General features: G+C 39.2%; 1 protein-coding gene across 4 annotated transcripts in view; it reads right to left on the bottom strand.

Moving 5' to 3' along the window:
* Positions 1–12751, bottom strand: part of MAP4K1 (mitogen-activated protein kinase kinase kinase kinase 1) — a 71726-nt gene that overhangs the window by 22280 nt on the left and 36695 nt on the right. For all 4 annotated transcript variants that reach the window (XM_075186849.1, XM_075186847.1, XM_075186848.1 and 1 more), the window contains exons 3-8: positions 4375–4465; positions 3643–3707; positions 3462–3517; positions 2557–2604; positions 1082–1124; positions 518–590 (exon numbers count right to left, since the gene is read on the bottom strand). In XM_075186849.1, coding sequence (XP_075042950.1) covers positions 518–590; positions 1082–1124; positions 2557–2604; positions 3462–3517; positions 3643–3707; positions 4375–4465 — 376 coding nt within the window. The remainder of the gene's footprint in view (positions 1–517; positions 591–1081; positions 1125–2556; positions 2605–3461; positions 3518–3642; positions 3708–4374; positions 4466–12751) is intronic.

The raw sequence follows: 12751 nt of genomic DNA, 5'->3' as shown, positions 1-12751 counted from the left end.
TGTTTCATACTAAGCTATTTTATTTTTCTGTTCTGGTTTCAAAAATAATATTACGATTTATCGGGTGAGCAGCTAATATTAGGCGTGCTGTCAGTTTTAGATTAACGGGCACGTGCTAATTAAAGTGGAAAGGTCATGCCCAAATAATATATTTAAACCATCAGAAAAGGCTTTGCCTAAATAGCTATGTGTTTCCTACAATAAACTGCAGCACTGACACTTCCTATCCTCTCCTCAAAACAACAGCAAGATCCTACAGTGACTACTAGAATGCACCTGAATCGGTCTTACATTTGTTCGTAGAGTGCAAGCTCAGCTGCCTAAATCTCTATGGACTTAGACTTTGTTTTATATTTGGAAGTGCAGTGTTAGTTCTTAGAAAGAGGAAGCTACGTACAGTGACGGTGAGATTGGACCATGTGATGCACATCACTATTTGTTCTACCATAGTCAACAACCAGAGCCGGATATGCAAAGCAATAGACAGATATCAGATCTCATTTCAAAAGTACATTACCAGTACGGTGTCCCAATGAAGGAATTTCTCCTGGCAAAAGTTGCAGTGAATTGAGCAGAAATTCCAAAATCGGCTGCATAAATAAATAAATAAAATGAATAAATAGGACTGTACCCAGACTACTTCTCTCCTAGTATTATCATCTCCCCCTTCTAACAAATTGCCACATTCCTCACCCTCTACCTTCCCATACTGTTCAATTGTGCGGATTTTCATGGAACACAATTTTCAGCACCTTGCAGGGGTCAGGTCTCACCCAACCACCCCCCCTCCCTCCCCCACCTTCTCCACCTCAATCTTCCCCTCTTCTTGGTCATGCCGACTTGTACCCTTGGCAGTGTTACATTTACTATTATCAAGTCTAAATCACTTTTTCCCCAGAGCATTGTCTTCTCCTTCCTGATCCATTGCCATCTTCTTCCTCTACTACCTACCATAACACTTTCTTACTTTGCCCATTAAAAGTCTTGTTGTTACTCTTCTAAGTGATAACACCCATTTATTCTTCCTCCTCGTCTCATAGTAGGGGGACCACGGATTAGACACATAAACGTTGCCACTCACCCACTTTTACATCTCCATTGTCATTTAGAAGGATGTTGGCTCCCTGGAATTGAGAAAAAGGAATCACTTTGTATTTAAGGTGATACATAGAATAGGTTTTAAATACAGCCCCAGCACAGCCAATGGCAGACAAATTATTCAATCCTTGATGGCCAAGTCTATAATATATTCATATTCAGGCCCAGTTTTCCCCAATCAGTTTGAGAAAAGCAAGCAAAACTCCTTTTAAAGATTTTTGTTCCTTTACGTTGTCTAAATACAGTTCTTTAGTCCACTTTGTTGTACAAAACTGAAAAAACAAAGTGAATACATAATGGAGGAAGCCATTTTGTAGGTGGAACCAATATGAGTGAAAATGCAACATTTCCATTGGCTAGGATCAGTGAGGTCACTGAGACAAAGTCTTGGTGCCTCTTGCCTTGAGGTAATTTATGACGAGTAAAATGGTTGAAGCGTAGTCCAAATTCGTGCTTGATGTCACATGCCTCAATTTGCTCTGGTGCACCTAGATTTCCACCAAAGGTTTGCAGATTAAGATGGAGCTGTTTACGAAGGAGAAAATTCGGTGGAGTGAGGGTGTTGCAATTTGCCGAGTGGAGTTTATCATGGAGGTGATGGAAAGGGTTAACAGGATTGGGAGTGACTCACGCAAGCCCCAGTGTTATGTAGATAAAATACATTCAATGATCCAGCTGTTGTCCAGCAAATAACTGGTTTTAACTAGCCTTGGGGTTGGAAGGGGGGGGTTGGATTCAAAGGGCTAGATTTACTAAACCATGGGTTTGAAAAAGTGGAGATGTTGCCAATAGCAACCAATCAGATTATAGTTATCATTTATTTAGTACATTATACAAAATGACAGCTAGAATCTGATTGGTTGCTATAGGCAACAACCCGCAGTTTAGTAAATATACCCCAAAGTGTTATTAGGCAACCAACACCCAGAAAGTTTTAGCGTCAACTGGAATTTTGAGAAGACCGACTGTGTCCAGTAGGTAGCCTGATTTGTTCACTGACTGCTATCTAGCAACAGGGGGGTCTCAGATTAAGACATTTCTCTACAATCAAATTGTATTTCACAGCTAAGTACCTATTCAATTTATATGTATCTTTTATAATAAACATTTGTATTATCCTTTTTTACAACTGTTGCCTGTCAATTATTCTAACCTCACACCAGAACATAAGAGGTAATGTCCATCCTGTGACAACGGAGCAGTGTGAAGCCGGGGATTATGGGTAATATTCACAGGCCAGGACTGACCACTAAATCCAGTAAATTAGAATTCCCTTATGGTTAGTAGGCAGGAGACAATTAGAAAGTCCCTAAACTTAACACCAGTAGAAAAATACTTGTCTTTGTAGAGCATAGTACCATATGTTTCATACGATAAATGGGAAATGTTTAAGGTATAGAGATGTAGCTAAAACTCTTCTTTAAAACAATATTGCCTTTTGGATGATCAGACACCCACCTTAATATCCCTATGCATCTTCCCCTGGTTATGAAGGTAAGACAGACCCTGTGTTAAAGAAAGAGAGTGTTAACATATGTGCATGCCTTTTCCTATGTATGTATAGACAGGTACATGTATGTACATTGGTTGTGGAACGTTGCTCAATCTACATATGCTGCATGGCTGCAATACAGTTAGGTCAGACACATGATGCATGTCTACATAGTAACTACTACTAGGAAGTACCATGTATCTGAACTACATGCAATGAACAGTTTTTATTGTTTTAAACATCCCACCTGCAGACCCCAATACAGATGTGCACAACTGATATGTAACATTTGGTATTAAGCATTTGCTGCCTCGTGACATTCACTTACATCAGTGTTGGCTAACCTGTGACATTCCAGGCGTTGTGAAACTACAAGTCCCAGCATACCCTTCCAGCAATAAGCTGCTATATATTAGCAAAGCATGCTGGGACTTGTAGTTTCACAACACCTAGAGTATCACAGGTTAGCCAACACTGACTTACATGGAATTTCTGCATCTGTGAACATATATGTGGATCTGTGTGTGACTATGAAATGCAAATATATATGTATTGCTATGTTTGGGGATCTTATAGTGGACTGTGCGTGCATGTTGGTAATATATGTAGTTCACCCTATGTGTACTCAGAATCTGGCAGTGACCAGTACAGTATTAAAGGGGAAACTATTGTATCAGTTCCAACTTCTATATTGAAATGATTTTTCACACTGATTGGCAGATAGGGTGCAACAGTGAGTGGCATATTTCACTGTGCAAATCCACACTGCACAATACACTTAATACACATCACATTATATGCCATACTATTTAGTAACTATCCAAACTCAATAAAACATCTATTTCTCCAATACGTTCTGCGGATCACTCACGTGGAGGGTCTCTCTGCACACATACGCGACCTGTAGCTCTGATAGTGATCCTGTGACTTGGGGGGGAAATAACATTTCATTATTAGCAGATATAATACGGAGCCTTGAACTGGCAAATAACGTATATTCAAAGTTTCTAGTTAATTACAAATGCATATTAACGGACACAACATTTCTGTACCTTGATATATGTCTTGCAGAGATCCCCCTCCACAGAACTCCATGCAGATCCACAACTTGTTGGCCCTGAAGTGCAAGTGCAATATGAAACGTGAGACAAAGTCATCAAACATCAGACAGGAACATAGTGATATCAGATCCTGTTATATTATGGTTCAGTCAAGAAATCTCTCTATATTAGATAGAGGGACCAGTGCCCAATGATTGTACCCTGCTAATAAAAAGCATCTGTGACATGGTCAATTATAATTATAAGCTGATATAAATGTTTTGGTGGCCCTTGCAGGCCAGGCTTTAGCGATGGTACAGCTTTATATGCCATTACCTGCGCTGGGCAACACTCTACCCTCTATTGCAGCACTCCTTGCGCTCAAGACCAATAAAGATTGCTGGCACGGAGGAGTTGGATCAGTGATGGAGAGACGGCGTTCTGCTGTGGTTGACTCTGAAGACATTGACATAAAGAGCTGAGCAGGGAACGGTTCTAGCTCTCCACCGCTGGTTCCCACCCGCAATGCCAGCTTCTAACTGTTCTAAAGCACCAGGAGTGCGGACCTGGAGGACTGCTTGTATCAGCTTGTACTACAAAACCAAACCAAAACATCTCCCGTGTGACAGGTCCTCTGTAATGACCAGTCCGGAGACCTTCAGACTTCAGATACGGAAACTGAGCTCTGTCTGATGCTGCCCCGACAGAACGTGGGAAGTCAGAGTAAGAAAGACTTGTCCTCACCGTAAGTAGCTTCCGTAATATGCCACTATGTTCTTGTGAGCACAGCTCTTCAGTATAAGCACCTCCTTTTGGATTACAGAGAAGTCTTCATCTGTTAAATAAGCAGAAAAATTGTAGGAGATGAGAGTTCACTGGTTGGTCAACATTTAGCTAATTATGGTCCATAAATAGTCCCCAAAACATGGATATCTAAACATCTCCAACCACTACACATCATATCCACAGTGTCATATATGTATATTTCCAAACATTTGCTTTTATAAACCCAGAAAGACAAGTGTGTCTGGTGTGTTAGGATCACTTGCTCACAGCAGAAAATCTGATTTCTTATGCTGGTTAAAATGGTCTGTATGCAATACTTTCCAGTGACCCATATAACCTGTCAGACAACAGTCTGATCCTATTCCTCCTACTCATTTTACAATAACAGTAACATGCCAACTGGTTTTAACAAACACCGCTCACATCCAATCGTCCCCTACGAAGAGCGGAGGCAGCAATTTTTGGTGGGCTTCACCAATCTTCTCAGCTGAATTTTGTTTCTATGAACCTGATCAAATAAAATTATTATTTTGCCCTTTTTTCTATAGGGAGATGTATTAGCCCTTATTTACTTACACAGTTTTTCTACTGTACTACAGTAATATGGACCACCTGGATAACATGTTTTCTTCATGAATTGTTATGGCTCTATAATGCGGGTGGTTTGGGTTTGGTCCCAGACATATGCGTCTTTACCTTGAATAGTTCATTGATTTAATATATCTATTATTTTTTAATTTCACAATTTTATTTGTATTATTATACCTAATTTATGAGATTTTGATATATTGCCCACTAATATTCACTGCAAACCATTTAAATCTAATATATATTATATGTCTATAATACATATATATATATATATATATATATATATATATATATATATATATATATATATATATATATATATACATACATACACATATACATACACACACACACATACACACACACACACACATCCCCCCCATCACACATCACAGACACTTACATCTATATTGTTATTAATTAATTTATTTGCAACAAATGTATTCACAATTAAGCATCAATAAAAGGGGGGAAACTCTAATACAGCAGAGACAACTCCCTGTCTTGTGTATGAAAACAAAAACATTTTGCTTAAACATGCGCACAAAAGCATAATAATATGTGGCCGAGTGACAAAAAAAGTTGGTCATGAAATTGCTTGATTGACCATAAGTCTTGAATTATGACCCTTGAATTGTAATTTATTTAGCCAGCTGAGGACCATAATATATTCAATGTCTCTGAAGAAATCACGTTAGTAAAGAAAAGCGTCAGCCTGTTACAGATTCTTTTGAACAGTGTTTTAGATTTTCATCTGATTACCGAAGTCTTCATTCAACTGCCAGGTAACAGTACGGACGTTCTCTAAGTGGCCTACTGAGTGGCTCGGTATTAAACAAGCTTACTGATCACTTTAGCACCTGCTTGGCACTTAGTTATCCTGATTTTTACAGATCCATACTCTGTTCTCCCTATATTTACTCTTTATCTATGAGAAGTGTTTGGGAGTTACAGAAATTTCCTATATGTATGATATAAGTTTGATGTGGTTTTATTCGGTTATTTAAACATTGGTATATATTTTATTTATTCTGTTTATATTATTTTGTATTTTTACATCACTTATTTATTACAAGTGTACTTTTGCTTATATGGTTGTTTCATCCACACTCCTTCAGCCAACAAAATAGCAGCCTTCACTGTGTGTAGGTGCCTATGTAGGCGTCAGGCACACATTGATAAATTTAGCTAAAGTTGCTGATAGGTAATCAGCGAGAATATAGGAGTAGTTCATTGTCTTGAGCAAAATGGTTCAAGTAGAGTGGCTGATAACGTACATTAATCTCTTACGTAAAAAATAAAATATTTGTTCACTACTTAAAAGAGGTGACTTACCTTCCTAAATATTATATATATATATATATATATATATATATATATATATATATATATATATATATATATATAATATATATATATATATATATATATATATATATATATATATATATATATATATATATATATATTAAAGAAAGGGAATGAAACAGTAGAGTTAAAGTGTTGCCAGTGGGGATGTATACTCGAAAGCCACAGTTCCAAAATTTAATTAAGCCACTGTTATTTCTTTTGTTATGAAAGTATTAAGAAACATTTTCAAATATCAAGGGTACAGAAGGTAAAGGGGAGAAAGGGAAAACAACATTGGGGAAATTAGGGGGAGACAAACATTGCTTTAGAAACAATATATAATAACTGGATTTTAGATATGATTTTGTTTATAGTCGGCAGATTTTTCCAGTTCTGGGCTATAGTTGCTGTAATGAAAATGTGGCCCAACACATATCTGGTGTGTTTTGGAATCTGGTCAATTAAACCACTATTATGACTCTGCTAATTTTTATCTACACCACTTCTCTTGCAAAACTAATAAGCACCTTTGCAATTCAGTATCATCTCTATATGGATGATACACATAATTATCTATCCTCTCCTGATCTCTAGCCACCTGTGTTGTCCCGCGTTACTGTCTGTCTTGTTGCCATTTCATCTTGGATGTCCTTTTGCCAACCACCAGCAGAAGCTTCCTGTCTGACATTTCTATTTCTGCTGACAACATGACCATAAATCTCACCTCGCAAGCTCGCTGTCTAGGTGTAATCCTTGACTCACAACTATCCTTTTTTCCCCACCTCGACTCGACTATATTTATATCATGTTGCGTACATCTAAAAACATTTCCAGAACATGTACATATCTCACACAAGACACTACAAAACTTTTATTCATGCACTCATCATCTCCCGCATCGACTATTGCAATTCCCTCCTTATTGGTGTTTCCTCACTCAGACACTCATCCCTACAATATATTATGCACGCAGCGGCTAGATTGAATTTTCTTGCAAATCGTTCTTCCTCTGCTGAGCCACTCTGTCAATCTCTACATTGGTTGCCTGTTTTTCAACGAGTCCAGTATAAAATTCTTCTACTAACATACAAGGTCATCAACAAAATTTCACCAATATACATCTTCTCACTTGTCTCAAAATATCTCCCAAATCGACACCTCCGTTCTGCAGAAGATATGAGTCTCTCATCCACTCTAATTACAAGCTCCCATTCCAGGTTACAGGACTTATTTCGGGCTGCACCCACTTTGTGGAAATCCCTCCCTCACACAATAAGTAGATGTTCACTGACCCCCGTGTTCTGGTTTTGGATCCGGATTAACTTCGTGTTTTGTTTTTGGTTTTGGCAAAACCGCCCTCCTGTCTTTTGGTTTTGGATCTGTATTTTTTTAGAAAAATTGCTAAAACATGCTGAAATCACCTAATTTTGCGTATTTTTTTGTTCCTACATTATCTTTAACCTCAATAACACTCATTTCAAGCCACTTGCAGAAAATTTTGACCACCTCACAGGTCACAATATTATTTTCATACACTTTCGGACAAATACTGCAGCGACCTGGCTGGATGCTAAGCGACAGAGCAATGACTCAAACACATCTAGGAAACATTAGCACACAGCAGTGGCAGAATTGAAAAGTGGTGCAAGATGGATCATGAAACCAGTTATGGTTCATTTGATCGCTCCACCCGTTTCTTGGATAACTGGGGTAATTCTACAGCTAATACATGGCAACGAGCGCTGCCCCCGCCGAGATGCGTGATTTTATCAGACCCAGACCAATCCACGGTGCCAAACAATGCACTAAAAAGAATCATTGTAATTCCCAGCAAAAAGCAAGTTCATCACCGAGCTTCGAATCAGCCCCGATTCCCACAAAAATATAATATAGTTAGGTACCTTTGACGTAAAGTGCAGATTACAAACACTTGATGAAACAGCAGCAAAGTGGAAGGTAATACATATACAAGTCTATTTAGACATCCATGCTTACATTACTTCTGCAAGCAACGTTGCTCTTTGTTAATAAAAATGTTGTCTTTATACCGTTCAAAAAAATTAAAAATACTCCTCCACTATTCTTTAGATGTTAATAGTTGATAGTAGGATCAGGTGGAGTTACAGCAGAGGTGTCACTAATTCTGGTCAATTCTTTTACAGTAGACAAGACTAGGGGCTAGATTTACTAAGCTGCGGGTTTGAAACAGTGGGGATGTTGCCTATAGCAACCAATCAGATTGTAGCTTTCATTTTGTAGAAGGTACTAAATAAATGAAAGCTAGAATCTGATTGGTTGCTATAGGCAACATCCCCACTTTTTCAAACTCGCAGCTTAGTAAATATACCCCTAGATGTCAAAATTTTGTGCTGAGACATCTGCATCATCAATGGGTGTCTAAGATTTTTGCTAAGCACACAACAGTATATAACACATGTAGGTAACATTGGCACACAGCGGTAGCTGAAATTTAAAGTGGTGCAAGATGGAATTGTCCTTGGGCAGGTGTTTTTTTTACATTTTGTTTTCCCTGACTTACAAACACTATGTCCTATAACATAGGCTTTACTAGATGACGTAGAGGGATTACTATCATCATGACTGGTGGCAGCAGCTGCTTGGTGCTCCTGCTCGTCTGTGTATTGCTGTGAATCCATTTTGAGAACACCATACAATGTGACTGCAGATTTACACCAAGCCTGCCAGCCCTAGTATTTGTATTTCAGCAATGACAATTAGCAATGGAGCTCTCCTGAATGTCACTGTAGACTTTGAAGAACACTGCTACCCCCTCCTATTTCTATTCTACCTATGTTGATGCCCAACTGGTCTACAGACTGTGCTAGCCCTTCTGTGTCCCTCTGTGAAATGGCGCTAGATCGCCGTGGAGGGCGGTACTTATAGAATCCAAAACTCGCGAGATCCATGATCAGACGACGTAACAATGACATTTTGCCTCGTTTTCAATTCCGAAAAAGCGCAAAAGGACCGAGCCGGCTCGGTACTCGGATCTGCTAAGTTCGGTTTTCGGGGAACCGAGCCTGAGCATCTCTAACAATAAGACTTTCCTCTGGTCTTCAAACCCTCAAGAGTTCTCTGAAAACCCACCTCTTCAGGCAAGCTTATAATATTCCTCACCACCCTCTTAACCTCCCTATGTTACCCTATTACCATCCGGTACACAATTAACACAAGACAACAAAGCTGTGACCAACATTGCTGTGTGACTGGATGATACATAGCCCACTAAAGTACTTTTCACCTTTGCATTCTATCTGGACCAATGTGCAATATGATGTAGCACTTACCCTTGTGTATCAAACTCCTATTGTCCAATAGATCGTAAGTTTGCGAGCAGGGCCCTCTTACCTCTCTGTATGCATGTGTTACCCAGTATCATTTTATTACTGTATAAATATGTATTGGTGTCTGTGCTTCCTGAGATAGCGTGTATGGCGGCTGCCAAAATATGGTATGGGAGGAGGGGGGTTCCAACCCTCCTAAGTGGGACAAGACGCAAGAAATTCCCAAGGCGCCTGAAAGTAGGATTCTAAAAAGTGAAAAACACTTTTTTATAATCCTACTTCCAGGCGGAATTTCTTACATCATTTTATTACTGTGCTGGTGGTGTTTACAGTAAGGAAAGTTGTAGTGTAGAATAAACAGGTTGAAATCCACTTTGGATCAAGTCCAATTATGTTTTGCTTGAGACTAGGTAGGATGGGTTATTTCAGGAAAGACAAACTGCAAATGGCAAACCAGAAATTTGAATCAGGATCTACTGTCAAACGTGTTTCTGGTCATCGAACAAGTAGATTGTGACAGAATTTGAAACCAGTTGAAAACTTTCCCACATCTCTAATGACTGAATACCCGCACAATGCAATCTTGGTCACTGTCTAACTGCAGTTTCTACCAGTCCCAATCAATATTTTAATCCTCCAGTCATGGTGGCCGAGGCTGGCAGTCGTTTTGGTCACACACATGCTGATGTATTGGGACCAAACTGTCAACTTTGAATTGTCTTTATGGGCCTCCTTACTCTAGAGAATGCATGGGGTGCCCCCTGAGTGTTTAAATAAGTTATAGGCTACAGTGTAATTAATATTCCTCTTTGCTCCTTGCTACCTCCTGTTTCATGACTATATTGTCTCTATGATATATAAAAAAAAAATTAGCAGCAACACTATGTACAGTCATGGCCAAAAGTTTTGAGAATGACACAAGTATTGGTTTTCACAAAGTTTGCTGCTTCAGTGTTTTTAGAGGTTTTTGTCAGATGTTACTATGGTATACTGAAGTAAAATTACAAAAAATTACAAGCATTTCATAAGTGTCAAAGGCTTTTATTGACAATCACATTAAGTTTATGCAAAGAGTCAATATTTGCAGCGTTGACCCTTCTTTTTGAAGACCTCAGTATTTGGCCCAGAAGTTGATTGACAGCATGCCAGGGTGAATTGCAGACTGATGGACGCCCATTCTTGCCTAATCAATGCTCGGAGTTTGTCAGAATTTGTGAGTTTTTGTTTGTCCACCCGCCTCTTGAGGATTGACCACAAGTTCTCAATGGGATTAAGGTCTGGGGAATTTCCTGGCCATGGACCCAAAATTTTGATGTTTTGATTCCGAGCCACTTTTGCCTTATGCCAAGGTGCACCATTATACTGTTAAAGGCATTGTTCTTCACCAAACTGTTCTTGGATGGTTGGGAGAAGTTGCTCTTGGAGGAAGTTTTGGTACCATTCTTTATTCATAGCTGTGTTATAAGGCAAAATTGTGCCTGAGAAACAACCCCACACATGAATGGTCTCAGGATGCTTTACTGTTGTCATGACATGGACTGATGGTAGCGCTCATCTTTCCTTCTTCGGACAAGCATTTTTCCAGATGCCCTAAACATTCTGAAAACGGATTAATCAGAGAAAATATTTTTACCACAGTCCTCAGCAGTCCAATCCCTGTACCTTTTGCAGAATATCAGTCTGTCCCTGATGTTTTTCCTGGAAAGAAGTGGCTTTTTTGTTGGCCTTCTTGACACCAGGCCATCCTCCAAAAATCTTCACCTCACTGTGTGTGCAGATGCACTCACACCTGCCTGCTGCCATTCCTGAGCAAGCTCTGCACTGGTGGTGCCCCAGATCCCGCAGATGAATCAAATTTAGGAGACGTCCTGACGCTTGCTGAACATTCTTGGTTGCCCTGAAGCCTTCTTAACAACTATTGAATCTCTTCTTGAAGTTCTTGATGATCCGATAAATGGTTGATTTAGGTGCAATCTTACTAGCAGCAATATCCTTGTCTGTGAAGCCCTTTTTCTGCAAAGCAATGATGAGTGCATGTGTTTCCTTGCAGGTAACCATGGTTAACATAGGAAGAACAATGATTTCAAGCACCACCTTCCTTTAAAGCTTCCAGTATGTTATTCTAACTCAATCAACATGACAGAGTGATCTCCAGCCTTGTCCTTGTGAACACTCTCACCTGTGTTAACGAAAGAATCAATGACCTGATGTCAGCTTGTCTTTTTGTGGAAGGGCTGAAATGCAGTGGAAATGTTTTTGGGATAAAGTTCATTGTAATGGCAAAGAGGGACTTTTAAATTAATTGCAATTCATCTGATCACTCTTCATGACATTCTGGAGTATATCCAAACTGCCTTCATATAAACTGAGGCAGCAGACTTTGCGAAAAATTATATTTGTGTCATTCTCAAAACATTTGACCATGACTGTAGGCCAATGCGCATGTATTAGATTTATTAATATTCAGTGTAAAAAGTTATCTTCCTGTGAGATCCCAGATAATTATACTTTGTGGTTTTGCAGACGATAAGAGGAAGGACTGAAGGAGACAAGGAGATCTTATCTGTGTCTCAAAGAGATGTGCAAAAAAGATTGATACTGATAAATCTAGCTGTGCTCTGCAACCTAATTGGCAGAGTCTGAAGTATACTGTTGTCCCGTTCCTGCATGCTTATTATAGAACTGTATCATAGGCATAGGTTGTGTCGGCTTGTATCTGGGTCGAGTGCTGAGGAAGAGCATTTGATAAGGAAGTAATATGGATCACAGAGACATTGTCTGGAGTGGTTAACCTTAATCCTCCAGACCCAGCACCTGTGATATTCACATCTTCAGTGCTGGAAGCTACGGTCACATGAACAAATAACATTTAAATCTCTTTTAAGTACGCCTACAATGCACAGAGATATCCCCTTTCATCTTCTAAATGAAATGAATAAACTTGTTTGGTCTTAGAAGATCGGGGCTGTATTAAATATGTAACACAACTAGCAGTACTATCCTTATGAGACTGAACCTACTGCATACTGAAGTTCGGGAGACCCCGGACAGGGGCATTATTTTGGGCCAGGTATTTTCCGGATGTGGGA

The sequence above is a fragment of the Mixophyes fleayi genome, chromosome 9 (assembly GCF_038048845.1).
Source record: "Mixophyes fleayi isolate aMixFle1 chromosome 9, aMixFle1.hap1, whole genome shotgun sequence".
Lineage (NCBI taxonomy): Eukaryota > Metazoa > Chordata > Amphibia > Anura > Limnodynastidae > Mixophyes > Mixophyes fleayi.
Note: the sequence above shows the minus strand (reverse complement) of the source record. Positions and strands in the feature narration are given on the sequence as shown.